This window comes from Malaya genurostris, chromosome 1 (assembly GCF_030247185.1).
Source record: "Malaya genurostris strain Urasoe2022 chromosome 1, Malgen_1.1, whole genome shotgun sequence".
Taxonomy (NCBI): domain Eukaryota; kingdom Metazoa; phylum Arthropoda; class Insecta; order Diptera; family Culicidae; genus Malaya; species Malaya genurostris.
In genome coordinates, this window is record NC_080570.1 from 95,845,875 (window position 1) to 95,866,383 (window position 20,509).

Here is a 20,509-nt window from a genome sequence, read left to right on the forward strand (position 1 = left end):
TAATTTCAATAATGTGATGATTTGAATTATGTATGGCTGTATCGATATTTCTCAAAACAATTTCATGGTTTGCATTGCTTTCGATATGAGATCTATATCCTAGCCAATTGGTTCTAAGGTGGTAGAATATATAACTAATTGAACCGGGGCGGGTATAGCTTGATGGGAAGTAAGCGATGCCTTTCATGCAGCCCACCTGGGTTCGATTCCCAACCCCGCTACATCAATCTGCTAGAATCAGATCAATTGTAGAAGGATTTCTTATAGAAGATAAATTAATTGAGCTGTTGGAAATAAAACTGGGTTAAAACCAGCGGAGAGTTCATCATGAAGAACTCGTACTTTCTTATTATTTTTCTAACTACTCCACGAGCATTTAGAATGTTATTTTAAAAAATAGTTCGAAATTTTGTGCGTTTTACAGCTATCATTTGAATTATTTGCTCATCAACAAAATCAAAATTGTAAACATGCTGCATTTCAAAAATGTGATGACATGACGGATGTACCTATTGTTTATTGACTAACAAATACATTAGAAAAAAATGGAGTTTCAGAAGAGCCAGTCGTGACAGCCGAATGGTTTTGGTAAATCTTTGGTATAGGTACATCTAATGATTTTAAATTAAATGTTATAAGAATTTATTTTTGTCTGACAGAACATTGTTAATAATTGGTTTTATGGTTTCCATCACAATCAGACCATAACAATTAATCTGTGGGTATCGCAAATTACTACAATTGAAACAGCTTATGTCCATATGACAATTTGTTGTACCATGGCCGAAGCCCTGGCAATGACGATATTGTGTTAGGTTCGTTGTGCCATCATGCCGTTTATAATTTTCCTGCCGAACTGAGATTTTCACTTTGACTTCCGAAAGTAACGAGGAAAGCTCTTTTCAAAATGTTTTGAAGTTGCAGGCATAGATTGTTGTTATTTTTCAGAGTGGTAAGCGTCCGTTTTTAAGATTCTTGTTCCTTATTGATTTATTTGCAATCATATGGATACAAAAAAAAATTAAAACAGTTATGTGCACTCGGAAAAAATCGGGTACGTGTTACAAAAATCTCTAGATGGCTAGAAAAAAGGTAAAAAATGGTTATTATGCACATGTTATAATGAATATTTCCTATTTATACATTTATAGCGGGCCTATTATAATGATCTTTTTTGGACACAGGATATCTGTTTAAAGTTTGAATTATATGAATATATAAAAAAACTAAACTGGGGCGATTTGAGCCTATTCCGAAAACCGGGAACTTTTATCTCGAAAACTCGAAGATTGATTCTTTCTGGCCCTTCACACTCCCCCACACCAAAAAGCTCACGTTCGGAGGCCAACAAAACAAAAGACTCCAACGCGATGTTAACAAGCTGAGGGTATTACAATTAACGGTTATTACAAGCGAAGAAGACGATAAACTATTGTTACAAAGCAAGAGCACCCAACGCAATGTACGATTCCTTTTAAGGGGCTCTTTTAAATATTTAAAAACTAAAAAATAAAAATAATGTAGTGTAAATGCACTATGAACAAAGAAAATAAAGCTTGAGAGAAGCAAATCATTTTCATTGACGACGCCGACCACGACTTAAGGCTGTGCTAGTGAGGAATGGAAGGAATGTTAGTCCGATACTCGTTGTTTCTAGAGACCGCCAATTTCAACTGCATCTTCATGAGTATCAGACAAGAGGAATTGTATTACACAGAAAGAAATGATGAAACCTACACAACATTTAAATCGATAGTACTATGAAATAGACATCAGTTAAAACGAAAATCTGATTTAAAATCATGATTGATGATAAAATTACATTGAGATTCATTTAGTTTATCATTGAACAAGACTATATATTTACAAACTGCTTAGTTTTGGAATGTAACTTTCCATTCAATTGCCTGCTTCAAATAAGTGCATAAAAATTAATGTAAATTCACAAAATATTTTTCTATGTGTAGTAGGGATGGGAGAAGATCAGAACACGTCTTGATACGCAATATAATTTCTACAGTAAGTACGACGCACGAAACGATTATTTTACGGAATTCGTAGAACTCTAGACGACCGGCTGTCGGGATGTTTTCTTTTGCTTTTTCGATAAATAAACATTATATTCATAATATATCGACCGAGGTAAAAAAAATTACCGCCTAGTGCAATGTATAATTGCATTGAAACCTGCTGTCAACCCAATATTTTGATATACCAAACGGTTATTTATTGCAGTCTGAACGATGCGTGGATCGCTAAAAAATAAAATTTTGTTCTGTGATTGTCACTAAATAAATATTAACGCGACGTATAAAATAAAGTGAACTCGTTTTGCATCTCGCGGTGGATACGTGTTCTCTTACAACGTCATTATCGAATCTTTCTACAGACGACTTGAAATATGCTTTTAAAACTAAGTATCGTATTTAAATTATTCATCTTTTTGATACTTGTTAGAAAATTTTGGTATTTTATCAGTAAATCACAGACCAGACTAATATCAGCACTTGTTACGAAAACATCTTTTTGTTATAAACTTGTTACGGTTTGTTGATCGAGATATTACCGAAACATCATCGATGAGAGCATTGTTGACGAATCTCCATACAAAATTGACGATAAGGAACGCGGACGAGTAAAGCTCACCACCACCGAGAATATCTGTAAATGTTTTGAAAGGAAAATTGCATGTGAGAGTTAGTTCAATTGAAGCGAGTAAATACCCATCCCAAATAACCATTTGAGACAACTAGCGAGTGTGCTTTATAGCATTGTTCAAGATAATTCTTCTTGTAGTGTATTAATGCACAGTATAACATCTAAATCAACAGTAAAAGTTTTACGTGAATGCTCCCATCTAATGATGAACTATGACTGAACTGTCACAACCAGTGTCGTGAAATTTCATTTAATTTCATTCAATTGAAATCGACTATGTACAGTCGATCAATTTACTGTACTATACTTCATACTCAATACTTACACCGCTCACTGACATACTGAATGGACAACACTCAATTCTTCATCCGTTGTACTCAGTTTAACCAACGTCAGTTTCTCCCTTGAAGTAACAAACATCTTTTTCAATTGACTAAGAGAGCGCCTATCAAATGAACTTCTGGTGAATATTCAGTTGGTTCAAGATAATAAATGAACGATAAACACGGTAAATCACAGAATGTAGCTGAATTTATTGCTTTCTCTTCCAATCTTCATTTCTAATACTTTGGAATACATTTCAGAGCATACCAAAAATTCGAAAATCATTCATTCACACTTGCTGGTGATAACTGTGAACTCAATTGGAAACCGTCACCTTTTGTTTATTGTACCGGTCGGGATTCATTAGAACTTGTTCACTGTCGGCGGCTGAGACAGAGAAACAGGTGGGTTCATTCGCTATTGAAACGAAGCAAGCGAAACTTCAAATGACTAGGTATGGTTATTCCATTGACGATGAATCCAGTGGATCTCATTTGATTATGACCACAAAAGTCAATTGAATGATTTGGAATACACTGACAGTGAAAGGCTAGAAATTTCATTTTCATCAAAATAATTTCATTCGAAAATGAAATTTTACAGTACTGATCAAAACTTTCAGATCAAATGAATATATCTGATATTGATGTACAAAAATAACTTCCCATGATTTTCTGAACGCTCGTCTGTCTTGACCGGAAGTCATGAAAGCGTTCTTAATCAGTCAGAGTCAACATTAAATGATATACTAACCAACAAATAACGAATATACAATCTCATCGGAGACGAGCCAATAACCCAACTCATGCGAAGCTCTGTTGTTCACAAACTGCATCAGTTCAGAGCCTCTCAAATCCAGCTGTCTCAAATGATATGGTTGGCATTTGAATCCCTGCCGATTGTAAGTGATAGATCGCTTTTGCCAGAATATAACAATGATATAACCTAATTGATTTCATCGCCGGCTAAGACAGGTTGTGCGGCTAATATGCCGAACAATATACCTACTTTTTGTCCAGGCCATCAACCAGTTAGTCTAACTGTTACATGAAGTTGTGAGCTTCTCAAGATATTTCGCTCACGGCGGAAATACACTTTGACTTGAGGACTTGTCTTGTTTTTGTGGCCTGTAACAACATGGAAGAGGAAGCCAGTAGATCATCTCGTGGCTGAAATAATTCCACCGAATGTCACACGGCTTATTTGTTTGGTGGAATTATACCCCGAGGACAGGTGAATCGTAGTGTTACTCTTAGCCAGTTGGGAACCGCTACCGACACTACCTAAATACCCACCAAATCTCGTATTCGTTTTTCGTTTGCTCTTAAGGCAGATATAAGACAAATGTCTCATATCTGCTTTATATGCACCTATAAAATATGCATAGGACTTTTTTGTTACGTGGGCACTCTTACACCTAAACACTACATTATATTATACAAAATCGGATACTAAACGCATCCTACCGAATTGATCTCTTATTAGGGCAAAAGCTAAAGAGAGACAGATAATAGTTTTGATAAATTTCCATGGAAGATTTAAGTTTACTTGCAAAAAAATCTACGTCCTTATGAGCGGCCTTCCGGCAGTTAACTGTAGCATTCGCCATGGCAGACGAAAACATGCCTTTGATATAACGGGTGGCAACTAAAATTTTGGAATTACTTTCTCAAGCTGTCAAAAAAAGACAAACATATATAAAGAATATCTGATTTATTGAAATTTCTTGACACCCTAATGTACAGCCTTTGATATAACGGGTGGCAACTAAAATTTTGGAATTTCTTTCTCAAGCTGTCAAAAAAAGACAAACATATATAAAGAAGATCTGATTTATTGAAATTAATGATAGACTGTTCACTGTTGAAAAAAAAATTAGTGAACATTTGAAAACGATCCGTAATCGGATATTCGGCGAAGCTTCCGTTTGATGTCGGAACAGGAGCGTTGTACAGCCTTCATGTCAACTTTGCGAATGCATCTCTCGATTCTACCAATCAACTGTTTGCTCTCCAGTTATTTTTGTACACCAAGGAGCTCAAAACCCCGAAGAAATCTTCGATTGAGTGACACTGAGGCTGATTTGTCGTGTTGTGGTTTTTGGGTACAAATGGGATCGAATGGGTATTCAGGAACGATTGTGTTTTTTGGCGTAATGCGAAGACGTTTTATCCGACCAAAACACGTATTGTCCATCAGCATGATGTTTTTGAAGAAACGGGATCAAAATTTTCTTCAAACATTCGTTCGTGTACACATCTTGATTGATTGCAAACCAGAGGGTTTGAACCATGGCTTAGAAATACCTTTCTCGGAAATGGCAATATACAACATCACCTTCTGATCGAACTTCTGTTTAAACTTATATTTCAAGTTCGGAGATCCAATAGAACTATCCATTGAATAGTATCGATCGTTTCCGGGAACCTACGTCTTCGAAATAAGGAAATAACTTTCATCGTCCAAAACAAAACCTTTTCCGGAATAATTTTTGATCGACCAGCGGCATTGGGACTCCAACGTTGAAATCTATGCGTCAGTATGTTTCGGGGCTCGTGTCTTCTTTCGACACTTTATTCCGACTCTTTTCAATGTTTTGCAGATGTACTGGTGAGAACAGTTGAAGTTTCTTGAGGCATCCCGTTGCCTCAGTGAATCCTTGTTGTTGAAGGCACGAGAAAGAGAACGAAGTCCTTTGGCGTCCATAATTTTGGCTGGTCTTCCACTAACTTTCTTGCGAGCAGTTATTGGGGATCTTAGGATATGGTAAAGAGTCGAAGCCGCAACATTTTCGCTTTTAAAATGTTGTACCGTATACTTTTTGCCGAAATTTCTGTGCAGTTCGTAGAACTGTACAACGCGCTCTCGAAATGCTTCTTGTTCCGACGGCATTTTGAGCAAAACTGAACAAGCTTAAACAAAACGGAAAATACTTGCAGAAAGAGAATAGAGAGAGCTAACACATACACACTCTTCTTTCTCTCTGAGCTCGTTTGTTGTTAAGCATACAGGCCTCGAAAAAATTCCAAAATTTTAGTTGCCACCCGTTATAGTCATATAATTACATTATCTATGCATCAGATTGATAGTCATATAATTACATTACCAATACATCAGATTGAGCTATAAGTTTTTTTATTTGCTTTTTTGTCACTAATGTGTGTTCCAGACATTCAATGAATTGAACTGAAATGTACGTTGCAATAACGATGGTTTTTACTATTACTGTTTTCGAAATAATCTTGACATCAAATTTTATTTTATATTGAAATATTGTTGACATTTTTACACGGAAGAAACTTAAATCAAAATTTTGATTCAAAATAGTTGAATTTTTTAAATTGGATTGAAACAAAGTAATTATTCAATTATTGAAACTATACTAAACTATGGACTAGTAAATTAAAGATTTTAGATTCAATTTCAATATGAAAATTTGGGCATGAAAATGTTATTAGAGATTTTTGTCCCATTTGCAAAGAATCGTAACTCATACGTAACGTACTCTAAAATTCTTTACTATACTCTGGTTCTTGTTCGTGTTACAGTGAAATAATAATATTTTCAGTATAGCTCCACTTCACATTTTCCTCCGTAATCATGACAATGTAAATTGTGGGCTTTTATACTAATTATGTTCTCGACAACAGTCTTTTTTCAATGATGCTATTGTTCTCTAGAAATTATATCTACTATTAATCATTACATAACTGTCTGTGGTTTTTTTTTGCAGATTGGTTAACCCAAAAGTGGTTCGGGCTTGTACGCTAGCACTGACGGACTGGGAGCAAATTCCAACACCATCGCTAAAAGCTGCTGTCACGATCCTTCACAGAATAGCCGTAGGATGCAAAATGCCAGCAATGCTGTTTCAAGTAAGAATAAATATTTGTTTTAAACATACATAATTCTTGGTGCAATGCCACAAATTGTCTTTAGCTGAAGAATCAGACGGATAGAAAAAATTTCTCTAGATACCGTTGCCATGTTATTACCATATTTTACAAAGTGATATGTTTAGCACTCAAGTTTGAAGCCTACAATTCGGATGATAATATTTCTGTCAAGCTAACAATTGTCAGATGCCTGATTTTTAAACGATGTGTTTTAGCTTCCGCTGTTAAAACAAACAGAGTAATACATTGCCATGAGGAACTTAAAAACATAAACCGCGAACAAACTTCATTGCGCTTCAAATTTGCTCCATTTTCTAAGGAACTTCACAATAGACCATTGTAGGAGGAATTTATTTTTTCAGATCTCAATGAAAATTGGTTAGTATTTAAAAAACGTGATTAATCCACCTAGCAGTGAGATGATACCTTTTTTTATCAATCCGTAGTGTTTTTTTTTTTGCATGGATATTCTTAGGTGTTTTAGTTCTCATGACATTATTTTAATTATCGTTGTTTCAAACGGCAAATTGAGATTTCAATCACTCATTACCCTGTAATTTCGAATCTGCAAATCGTATCGAATTTCAATCTTAACGTGTGACATTCGATTGAACATTCCATGAGATGTCGAAGTAAGTTCCACTTTAGAGTTTTTCGTCATTATTTATGGTACTTCCAGAGCTGGTATTCAGGAACTAGCATAACCCAAAATGATTCGAATGGCCATAAATTAATACGCCAAACAATTTAAATCTTCTATATCGGTATGAATTTTAAAAATTCATCATCTGTAATTCCAGAATCGGATAAAATTCACCAATTTTGTATGGGACCTTAAGTCCTTTAATTTGAATTTTTGTTTTTGAAGTTCGATTTGGCCTTTTCGAAAAAATGATTAAACTTTGAGAAACGATTCGAAACTGGATCCGGAGTTCTAAGATCGGTGTAGCCGAAATCAGATAAATTCACCTGAGTAGTGTGTAGACATCTTTGAGAAATTGTAGTGCGAATTAAAATTTGGGGGTACATTCCAAATCCAAAATATAATACCGCTTAAACTGAAATAAATTTATTTGGTAATCGACTATCCAAATTTGCAAACCCGATAAACCTGATTAATTTATGTGAAATGGACATTTTTATACTAATCACCCTGTATCTCCTAAACCAGAAATCGGATCTGACTAATTTTTATAGGATTTTAAGACCTCTCATTTGAATCATAGATGATTCTTAGATTTCATTTGAATCTTAGATCGGTTCAGCCATCTACGAGAAAAATGAATTGCATTATTCTAATTTCGTTTCACATGTCATCCTGTGGTTCCGAAATCAGAAGTCGGATCCAAATTTGGAAGTATACTAGTTTTCATATGAATCTGAGTTTGTAGAAAACGGTTTAGCCATCTCCGAAAAAATTGAGTGAAATTATTTGTCACAAACGCATTTGCTGATCTCGACGAAGTATCGTATGGTATATGGAAGTTATGTTCTTCCAGCTTTTATTTCTGTAAGTAGTTTAAATCAATATAATTAGGGAATTACTTTCAACTCGAAAATGCTGATATCATCTGGTTTATAAATGCCATATTCGAACGATTATGTTGCCAAAAACGAACCGTGCTAAAATCGGTCCAAGGCAAATTGTCATGAAAAAGGATGCTATACACAGTCTTTTGGGTACTTAGAAACAATTGTATGGCACAGTATAAAAATCGTGTTTTCCGTTGCTCCCAAGCATTTCTTTGTCATACAGTGCTCAAAACTTCTACTGCTGGAATAAGGGGAAAAGTCGTTTACACAAAAATATTGATATCTTCGTTACAAATGGACGGATTTTAACAAACTATGGCTTGTTGGATAGCTATTACCGTGCGGAATCTAAGTCTAAAAACATATTCTGTTTTCAAGGTCAATTGTGACAGATACTGTCAAAAAACTGAAAATTTTGACATAAAACTCCGTATAACTCAAAAAGTAAACATCCTATCTCAAAACCATTCAATAGCGTTTTGGATGACGGGGAGACCTTTCATTTGCGACTAGTTTGATCAAAATCGGTCCAGCCATCTCTGAGATCTCGACCTTTTAGTTGACAACACACATACAGACACACACACATACACACACACCGACAGACATTTGCTCAGTTCGTCGATCTGAATCGATTGGTATATGACATTCGGCCCTCCGGGCCTCGGAAAATTTTTCGAAAGTTTGAGCGAATTCTATACCTATTTTTTATATATATAAAAAAAGGTAAAAAGGATCTTAAATTACCCTTTTTTGTCTAGCGATTTTTTTTCTTGTCGACGCAGACAATGTCATGAACGGTAGAAATTCTTCGTCTAATTTTATATTTTAATCCCTCAATTTCCGGCTTTTCACACCCAATTACCTTTTATGCAGTTCTGTTGATTTTGGTGGCGAGACTGTGAAAAGTTCTGTTTGCTTGCTAGACGCCAGCTTCTTTTTTCGAGCGTTTGGGTTTCCTCGCCGGTAATATCAAGAATACAAAAAATGAGAAAACCTATTCATGGTGTGAGAGTGTTGAAAGTTGAGGACTGGCTTTGGTTTAGGGATTTTATTTAGTTTATATTTAACCTCGGTGCGTTGTAAATTATAGAAATTTACATCCAAAAGCTGCAGAGTTTCTTTCAGTTTCTCAATTATTTTATTCGAATACTGTATCCAAAAATAAACAAAATTTTGTTAATAAAATCTACATTTGGCGTGATTTAGTTCACGTGATAGGTAATCTGCTTTTGTTCCCTGATATCACATCGCCATGATGAGTTCATTATATGAAAACTTTTAAAAATGCTCTATTCAAAATTTTTTTTTTGAATTTTTTTGCCATAAAAAATATGTATTAAAGCAATGCGCGTGATATGATATCATTTATCACGAAAGTTCTGTAAAGCATTAGTCGAGGTGTTGATCCTAGCAAGTTCAAATTCGTTTTCGCCGATAAATTCTCAAGAATGCTTGTGATCTGGCAAGATATTGGCAGCTAAAAAAATAAAACCCAGGTATTGGTAACAAAAAACAAACAAGGCTCCAAGTAATTTTTCCAGGCATTGAATGACTCAAACTCTCACCACTAATGTACTACTTTTACTTTTATTCATACTGATGCTTTTACTGTTTTCACAATTTGCACTAATTTTTTTATATTTGATTAAGTTACATACTGGTGAAGCTATTCCAGGAGAACATCTTTAAAAACAAAACCGATAGCAATCATTTTGTTTTCTTTTCGTTTGCAAAAGCCAAACTGAATGTTAGATAATAAGCCGTTCGCCTCGACTCAAACGAATAATTTTCGTCATAAAATAATTTTCTAATGCTTGGGATGCGCCTGAATGAGTGATCATTGTATGCTGGTTTGTCTGGATTTTGAATAACGATTACTTTCATCTGTCTCCAATTCTTGTAATCTTGCATAAATTCTTTTTGCAAGGCCAGGATAATTTTTCACCAAGTTTAATTTAATTTGGTCTAGACCAGCAGAATTAGTATTACATGAAAAAAAGAGCATTTAAACATTCCATCATTTAAATCAATTGAACTATCACTCTGAGCTTTCAAGATAATATTCTAGGAAGAAACTAAATTGGGACAAACTTACAAAGCCAAATATCCATTGTATGTAGGTAGGTAGGTAGCCACCATCTTTAGTTGGAGTCTTGCTCTGCATGCGGTTCCACTCGACAGTAACTTCAAAATTCATTACCAATCTAAATTCAACATACCACTGTGTGATGGAGCCAAAAGAGGTGGGCGGTCTCGTAAGCCGAGTGACCTACGTGAAAAACCGCGGGGACCAAAGAATCTCCTTCCAACGGTATGACCCAATAGATTGAGCAATGATTTTATTTATTTGTCCAGCTTTCCACTAGATGGTTTGTTAACACTCCAAATACCAAGCCCGAAAAAAAGTTGGAACGGTAACTTTGAGCTGTCCTAGCTCAGCTGTTTTTCAACGGATCTCAATAAATTTTACACCCTCGAATTTTGTACAGTTCGTAGATTATTTTAAGTATATCATTATTGACAATCAGTTAGGAAAAATCAATGAAAATGAGATTTTTCCCGTTCCAGGTTTCTTTCAGGTGCCAAAAATGCATCGTTAAATGACCATACCAGCCCCTAAATGACCATACCTGCATCGGCCAGAAATAGTCGAAAACACGTTTTCGTTCGGCACGCCAGAAAAGACATTGCACTCCGTTGCAAAACAAAAGTGTTCTGTGAGTAGCAGAAACTGCTTAGCGGTTCAAATTGAACTGCCGAGTTTAGCACTAAGCAGTTCAATTTGAACTGCTCTGCACTGGTGAGTCAAAGACGAAACGTAAAAATAATAAAAACGGTTATGTGCCCTAGCACAAAATTTGGCTAACCCCTAAATGACCACTTAATTATTGTTATTAATACTTACGATTATTTATAACAAATTAAACTCAATGTTCTTAAGGAGAATCTGAAAACAAACGGCATAAATACAGAAATTTTCAAAACTTTTTGCCTTTCTCATATGGAAAGATTATGCAATCACTGTGAAAACCGACTTTTGAACCGAGACCCGGAGGGCCGAGTGTCATATTCCATTCGACTCAGTTCCTCGAGTTCGCAAAATGTCTGTATGTGTGTATGTGTGTATGTATGTATGTAACAATTTTTGTACTCACTTTTCTCAGAGATGGCGGAACAGATTTTCAAAAACTTATATTCAAATGGAAGGTCTTGTAACCCCGTATAAAGTTCCTGAATTTTATTCGAATCCGACTTCCGGTTCCGGAATTACAGGATGATATGTGCAAAAAAATTAAAATAATAGCACTACTTTTCTCAGAGATAGCTGAACCGATTCTCTCAAACTTAGATTCGAATGGAAGGTGTAAATGCTTATACAAAGTTCCTGAATTTCATTTCGATTCAACTTCCGGTTCTGGAATTAAAAGGTGATTAGTATAAAAATTACAATTTCAAATTATTTCATCACTTTGCTCAGAGATGGCGTGGCAGATTTAACCGAAATTAGGTTCAAATGAAAGGTCTCATAGTCCTATATAAAACTCCAAAGTTCCATCAGAATGCGACTTCCGGTTCCGGAATTATAGGGTGAAGTCTGTTGAAAATTAATACAGTCACTTAAAGTGGCGAAACAAAAAAAAACATAAATAAAATTCTAGACTAATCGCGTGACTATTCCAATCGGTAGTAATTATCAGTGGACAAATAAAATAAACCGGTTCTGGTTATCCTGATTCCCGGTTTCCGATTCCAAAAGCACCGGAAAAAGTGTTCATTTATTCCTCTCACTCACTTTCCTCAGCTATGGATTGACAAATTTTCACAAACGAATATAAGTTCAAATGAAAAGTCTCGTGGTCACATATTGAATTCCTGAATTTCAGCCAACACCAATTCCGGACAACCGGTTGCGGAATTACAGGGTGAAGATTATTAAAATATTTATACCGTTACTAAAAGCGCTAAGTATAACACGTTAACTAATTTCTAAACTTACCTCAAAACTAGTCCAATCGATAGTCAATAGACGGCCAAACAAATTGATGTCGGTTTTTCTGATTACCGGTTCGATTAACGACCGGATATCGTGACTATAAACTCGGAAATGGATCCCAGTCACTTTTCTCGAACCGACTTCGATTGTACCGGTTCCCGGACTCACTCACTTCGTTTCCTCAGAAATAGTCTTATCGATCTGAGAGCTGCTTTACTCTGTAGGTCATACTAGTTGATGATGAGAAAGGCATCATTACACCACGAGTTCAAGTTCTACTTTCTTATTGTAAAAAGCCATCGCAAAAATTAAGCATTTCCGTTTTATCTAAAAACTAAAAATCTATTGGTGAAATTCAAATTATGAGTCTCTAAGAATTATAGTTTCTATTGATTGCAAACGATAGAAGTATGAAAACATGTTTTGATACAACAAAATCTCAATTCTCGCGAAATTTAATTTATGCACCCACGATTTTGCGCGTAAATTGAGGTTAGAGTGTATACTGAAACGTTGAAGGCATAACAGAAATTTTAAAATTTCCGATCCTGCACCGATTTTTTTAGATTCTACGGAAATGTTGGACAAATTCAAAATTGTAGTAGATATCAATTGAGTTTGTTTTATATGTACATAAAAATTATTTGGATTTATGTGTTCATGTAATTATAAATTACATTAGTCAATAACGTAACTGTTCTGGCTTGAAATTTTTAGGCAATATATTTCCGCTGATAGAAATTGAATGTATTTCTACCAATTTTTTTAGTTGTTTTTTGTAGAGAATATATAATTTTATTCATCAAAACAATCTTTATGATAATGATTCTAACAATTTAGAGCAAAAAATGTACAAGTCATCGCTTTCTTTTTTGATTTAAATGTTAACATTTTTTTTTGTTATATTTGTCAATATTTACATTTACACTGTATATTTTCTGGTTGTTTTTGATGGTGCAAAAACGTCAGCATAGCATAAATTGTAGCTGGGTTGACTAGCAATCGAATAATGTATAAAAACATATAGGTCATCGCTTTGAATTCAGAGATATTTACGACCATTGCAAAAAATCCCATCTTTTTTGTGGTCTTCTGTTTACAGTTTTCTCTATAACTATAGGTAGACAACTCTATTCTGCGTAGGTTTCAGTGCATTTTATTTCTGAAACTACTACCATTCCAATGGTGAACAAATTTCGAAGATCGGTTGACTAACAACAAAGTTATGACGCGAGAAAGTTGAAGTTCTCAAAATTCTATTCACAATGCTGGTGCCGCATAAATGCAGATAGGGTATATTTTGTGCTTAAAAAAAACTTGGAACGGGAAAAATCACATTTTCATTGATTTTTCCTAACCGATTGTCAATAATACCATACTTAAAATATTCTGTGAACTGTACAAAACTCGAGGGTGTAAAATTTATTGAGATCCGTTGAAAAACAGCTGAGCTATGACAGCTCAAATTTACCGTTCCAACTTTTTTTGAGGCTTGGTGCTTCGCGTAACTTTTTGAGGCTTGGTATTAGGAGTGTTAAAGAAGGGCGCGTCAAATATTTTACAAATGTTTTTTTAGAATAATAAGGGAGAGTGTTCGGTTACCGGCACCCTTTTCTTTTTAACTCATAACTTCTAACTTAGTGCACATTTTCGGACATCTATACATCAAAGGAAAGCCAAAGTCCCTGGCTAACAACTGATTAAGGAACTAAACTGATTCATTTGATTGAAAAAAATTGTTATCAATTTAGTTAAGCGATAAATTTTGGCCATTTTTAAAAAGGTGTTCGGTTACCGGCACCCCAAGAAATTTCGCTAAAAATGTAGAAAATATAAGTAAAGTCTGCAGCTATTCAAAGAAAAAATAGAATTTATTCTTTTTGGAAGCGTTTTTTACAAAAGTCTTCATTGTCTGATTGAGACTTCGCCTTGGCTCTCTTGGTCGAATATTTGGATGGTTACGCCTTTGGTATTAATTTGGCCGGTCTTCAACGTTTTTTCTTATACGGAGCATCTGCTGTATGAGCAGCTAGTTGTTTGTCTCGACAGCATATCAGCTGCATATCACTGACAATATTTCACGATTTGTCGAAAAAAATGGGGTGGCGGTAACCGAACATCTTGGAGTGCCGGTAAGCGAAATTAGTAGACATTTTAAAAATAACAAAAAAATCTTTGGTTGCGAAAATTTTGATAGCATCCGGTTAATAGAATCACGAAATAGATCTATTTCACCTCATAAATATTCAATCCACTCACCTTTCCGATTGATGCTCTTCAATTCATGATACCATAAATCAAATAAACATAGATTTCCCAGTGTAATAGTAATGTAGTTGAGCAACCCGTGACACCAAAAGCACCGTCTGGTGGAGAATGGGTGCGTAAATGCTCCTAAAATGCATGCAAAAAGTTGCCTGCGCATTTAACACAACCACAGTAGCTAATGGAAAAAAGTACACCCGTTTCTCACTAGAGGTGCTGTTAGTGTCACCGTACAGTGAGAAATCTATGTTTATTTGATTTATGATGATACTCTAAAAAAAGTCAGAAAAAAACTTTTGTGTGGATATTCACGTAATTAAAAGTTATTTTGAACGCAGCAAAAAGTACAAGTGACTGTTTGCTTCGCAATTCGGCCCAAAAAGAACGTGCTGCTATTACACACATGACATTTGTCGGATTGACGCTAGACTTACAAAGCCAAATATACATGGTTCATAAATTCGCTTCACTTCACTTTCATAAATGACTCCTCCCCGGGAAATAATACTCTCATATTTTATACAGCCAATATTTTTTGTTAATTCATATGGAACACTGTTTTATTTATGAGGTCTTCTACCAATGGTAATTTAAATTATTATTGGTAAGAAAGCAGAGAAAATATCAATAACAAAAAGAATCTGCGTTCTCCCAATCATTACAAAGTGTAATGGTAACTTACCATTGGTAAGTGATCGCTGTTATGAGGGAACTTCGCACCAGATTCATGCAGTGTCCGCCATCCAACTTTTTTTTGAACTAGCGGTTATTTAGACATTGGTAATCTTAATGTAGGATTGTACTTTAATATGATAAAATAAATTTTGAAATCGGATAAACCGTTTGTGTTTTATTGCATGTTTAATGGCATGTTACATACTTACTCTCTTACTCTTTCAGTCGTAGACCACGCGGGTTTCTGCTGTATACAGGAGGCGTCTACATTCGACTCGGTTCATGGCTGCTCGCCGCCAGCCTCGGTAGCTGCGAAGGGTCCGCAGGTCGTCCTCAATTTGATCGATCCATCTTGCCCGCTGCGCGCCTCTTCTTCTTATACAGGTCGTATCATTATCGAGAATCATTTTAATCGGGTTGTTCTCCGACATTCTAACAACATGCCCGGCCCACCGTAACCGCCCGACCTTGACCGTTTGGACGAGGGTTGGTCCTCCCATCAACTGGTGCAGTTCATGGTTCATTCGCCTTTTCCACGTAGCGTCTTCCATCCGAACTCCGCCGAAGTTGGTTCGCAACACCTTCCGTTCAAAAACACCTAGTGCGCGTTGATCCTTCGCAAGCATTGTCCAGGACTCGTGCCCGTAGAAGATAACCGGTCTAATCAGCGTTTTGTAGATAGTTGACTTCGTACGACGGCGAATTTTGCTCGATCGAAGCGTCCTGCGCAGTCCAAAGTAAGCACGATTTCCTGACAGTATGCGTCTCTGAATTTCTCTGCTGGTGTCATTATCGGCAGTGAGCCCAAGTACACGAACTCGTCGACCATTTCGATTTCATAACCACCAATCAGAACTCGTAATGGGTGGCTGACGTTATCTTCTCTCGAGCCCCTGCCTTTCATGTACTTTGTCTTTGACACATTGATGTCTAGTCCGATCCGCTTGGCCTCAGCTTTTAGTCCGATGTACGTATCTTCCATCTTCTCAAAGTTGCGTGCTATAATATCAATATCATCAGCGAAACCAAGTAGCTGGACGGACTTTCTGAAAATCGTGCCACTCGTGTCTATCCTCGCTCTTCTTATCACACCCTCCAAAGCAATGTTGAATAGCAAACACGAAAGGCCATCACCTTGCCGTAGCTCTCTGCGAGTTTCGAAGAGACTTGAGTTTATCCCCGATACTCGAACAAAGCACATCACTCGATCCATCGTAGCCTTGACTGATACAGTTTGTCCGGGAATCCGTAGTCGTGCATGATTTTTCAAAGCTGTTCTCGATCGGTTGTGTCGTAGGCTGATTTGAAGTCGATGAATAAGTGATGTGTAGGCACATTGTATTCGCGGCACTTTTGCAACACCTGGCGGATGGCGAACACTTGGTCCGTGGTAGCGCGTTCGCCCATAAATCCTGCCTGATATTGTCCCACAAATTCGTTTGCAATTGGTGAAAGTCGACGGCATAAGATTTGGGAGAGTACCTTGTAGTCGGCGTTCAGCAGAGTTTTCGCGCGGTAATTGCAGGAATCCAGCTTTTCGCCCTTTTTGTAGATGGGACACACGATTCCTTCCATCCATTCCTCCGGTAAAATCTCGTCCTCTCAGATCTTGGTAACGACCCAGTGCAGTGCTTTCACTAGTGCATTACCACCGTGTTTTAGTAGCTCGCTTGGTAGTTGGTCAACGCCAGCGACCTTATTATTTTTCAACTGGCTTACCACCTTCTCCACTTCTTGGAGGTCTGGGACCGGCAGTCTATCGTCCTCCGCACGCGTTCCCAAGTTCATTACCGTGCCGCCACTTTCGTATTCCGCCACATCGCCATTGAGGTGCTCGTCGAAATACGGCCGCCACCTCTCGATCACTTCACAGTCGTTCGTGAGAAGATCCCCTTCGGTGTCCTTGCGCATATCGGCCTGTGGCACATGGCCTCTGCGCGAACGGTTCCCCTTCTCGTATAACTTCCTTGTGTCATTAGCACGGAACTGCTGTTTCATCGCTTCGCGATCTCGGTCTTCCTGTTGGCGCTTTTTTCTACGGAGTACTGAGTTTAGTCTGTTCCGCGCCTGTCTGTATCGCTCCTCGTTTGCTCTCGTCCGGTGTAGCAGCTTGCTCGCCCAAGCTGCATTCTTCTCGGCCACTAACTGTTCATATTCGTCGTCGAACCAGTCGTTCCTTACGTTCGGAGACGCCGTACCTAACGTTGCTGATGCAGCCATCTTCAAGAGTAGCTGCACCAAGCTGCTCTTCCGTTGGTAGTGCCACTGCCAACTGCTGCGCGTAATCTTGGGCTACTCCAGCATCCCGGAGCCGCGCGATGTTAAACCGCGACGTTCGGTTTCGACGTTTGGTAGCCACCGTCGAAAGTTTTGAGCGCATGCATACAGCAACCAAGCAGTGGTCCGAATCTATATTCGCGCTGTGGTAGGTGCGAACATTGTTGATGTCCGGGAAAAATTTTCCGTCGATCAAAACGTGGTAGATTTGGTTTTCGGTCTGTTGGTTAGGTGATCTCCAGGTAGCTTTGTGGATATCCTTGCGGGTAAGAAGGTGCTTCTGACTACCATTCCTCGGGAGGCCGCAAAGTTGACACACCTTTGGCCGTTGTTATTCGATGCGTCATGCAGGCTGTTCGGCCCGATTACCGGTCGGTACATTGTCTCCCTTCCTACCTGGGCATTCATGTCACCGATGACAATTTTTACGTCTCTGCGTGGGCAGCCATCATAGACTTGTTCCATCTGCACGTAGAACGCTTCTTTCTCGTCATCGGGCCTCCCTTCATGTGGGCAGTGCACGTTGATGATGCTGTAATTGAAAAAATGGCCTTTTATTCTCCCCTTACACATCCTAGCGTTGATCGGCTGCCACCCAATCACTCGCTGGCGCATCTTGCTTAGCACTATAAAGCCAGTTCCCAGCTCGTTCGTTGTGCCACAGCTTTGGTAGAAGGTAGCCGCTCGATGTCCGCTTTTCCACACCTTCTGTCCCATCCAACAAATCTCCTGCAGCGCTACGACGTAGAAGTTGCGAGGATTTAGTTCATCGTGTATTATCCTGTCGCAGCCTGCGAAACCTAGCGACTTGCAGTTCCATGTTCCAAGTTTCCAATCGTAGTCCTTATTTCGTCGCGTGGTCTGTGCCGATTGTTCCGGGTCGTATTCTCTCCTGTATTATTTGTAATTAATGTTTTATGGGCGGCTTTTAAGGCCTACGCCAACCCCCTGTCTCTCCGGAGGATCATCGTGCTTACTCTGTTTAACATCCCAACTAGCACTAGGACGATCCCGTTGGTGGGGTTGCCACCTTGGAATTAACTTGAAAGGATGCAGCATTTCATACTCAGCCGCTGGATACCAGAACAGACGCTGTTTGAAGCCGCTCCTAACATGGAGTACAGACGCTCCGACATCCTCTAAAGAGGCCCTTCTTCCCTGACAGCATACGACCAAGGTCCCACCGGGGTTGGTTACCCGATCTTTCCTACAGTTGCTCGTACCCCAGCCGGCACCGCGGGGAGGTAGAGATAGGAGTTACTGGATAAGAGGCTAAGAGCCACATTGGGGCCTGAATTGTGCATTGTCCAGTCGTTTACCAGCCATGTATCCATTGATTCATAATGTTGGCATGTCACATGGCGGACCCTGTACAAGACATTTCCATACGATGTGGGAAAACTGTATCCTAGAAGCAACTCGAATAAGTAATGCACTGTCGCTTGCTGAGACTACCGTTGTCAGCTCAATTTAATTGAGGTTAAAGTATTCGTTGTAGCATCACGTATCATAAGAGACAGCTGCAAAAAGCATCACCTTTATCTGTCGAGTTGGACGGCACAAAATCAACAACGTTAATTTCGTACAACTGTGTAACTGAATTTAGATTTCTGATGAACGCCGTAGATATTTAAGGATTGTACTTATTATCAAATGTTAAATGCACATTTTTTAAATTTACATCTTTAAAGCATTTAACTTTAATTTTTGCACTATAAAATGCAACAATTTTTCTATTGTCACTGCAACAATTTGATTGCACACACTTTTTAAACCCTGCTTAAAAATTTGACCTGACATCCCTGATGTGTACGGCATATGGCATTTGTACTAATTTTAGTGTGTGAGCAAAAAGTTCTTGTCAGAATTATTAGCACTAGAGTCTAAAAATTCATAACATTGGTAATATTTCTTTGCTTTTCTTCCGCTACCAGCTCGAAGCATACTAACTACACATCGGTTTCTTCCAATGACTAACAGGCCATAAAAATAAAAATCTTTATATTTATTCCGGAGGCCATCCTTGATTTTATATGCGGTTACAGGAACAAGCATCCGGTACCCTAATGCCAATAAAATTACCACAACACCATGTATATATCTCCCTAATGACTATGCTTGGTATAGAGCCAACCCATAGTTTTTGATTAATTGGGTTCATATTACCATGTCAACATTCAATTATTCGAGATGTCCTTTTTCGTTCACAGTATACTTTTCATGCAAATTAGGTAAACACGACTTCGCAATTAAACTTAAAACCCCAGACGTGGATCGAAAAGTGAGTTTTGAAGCAATGATTAAACTGGGAGTAAACTTATTCACATGAAACTACAACATAATAAATTTTGCCACTCATGATGACATCATATCAGATAGGGATTCAATCTCGGGCCACATTAACTACTTTTTATTTAAACAAATGTTCGTGAAAATCTGTACATTATTCCAGAGCACATCGCTATCACTTTGGTTTTTCGAGGTTTAAAACCTATTTATTTTGTTACGGAACCAGTGTAGCCAAGTAAACATTTTTGGATAACCCTAACGTAAACTGAAATAACAAACTATGTTGAATCCTCTTATTTTTTCAATTGAAAAGTTCATAGCTGATCATAATCTGATGACGTTTTTGAAGACTGTGTTAGCGTCACATAAAAGCAAAGTCCTGGCATTACATTTCTTTTGTGGAATTTGGCTTTTCTGGCTCAGCAGACTTCGCAGTCGATTCTTAACGTACAGAGTCAATGCAAGGCTAATACTACGATCCTATTGACACTAAGAATTCTTCCAGGTCGGGATTCGAACATACGACAGCTGGTTTGTAAGACCAACGCCCTATGCATTGAACCGCCAACTCGGGTCAAATATGTTTAGTTAATCG

At 37.7% G+C, this 20,509-nt stretch overlaps 1 protein-coding gene across 1 annotated transcript in view; it reads left to right on the forward strand.

The window, feature by feature from the left end:
- The window catches only part of LOC131425145 (protein timeless homolog), a 165,296-nt gene that overhangs the window by 112,742 nt on the left and 32,045 nt on the right, over positions 1-20,509 (forward strand). The window contains exon 11 of the mRNA XM_058586769.1: positions 6,716-6,857. Coding sequence (XP_058442752.1) covers positions 6,716-6,857 — 142 coding nt within the window. The remainder of the gene's footprint in view (positions 1-6,715; positions 6,858-20,509) is intronic.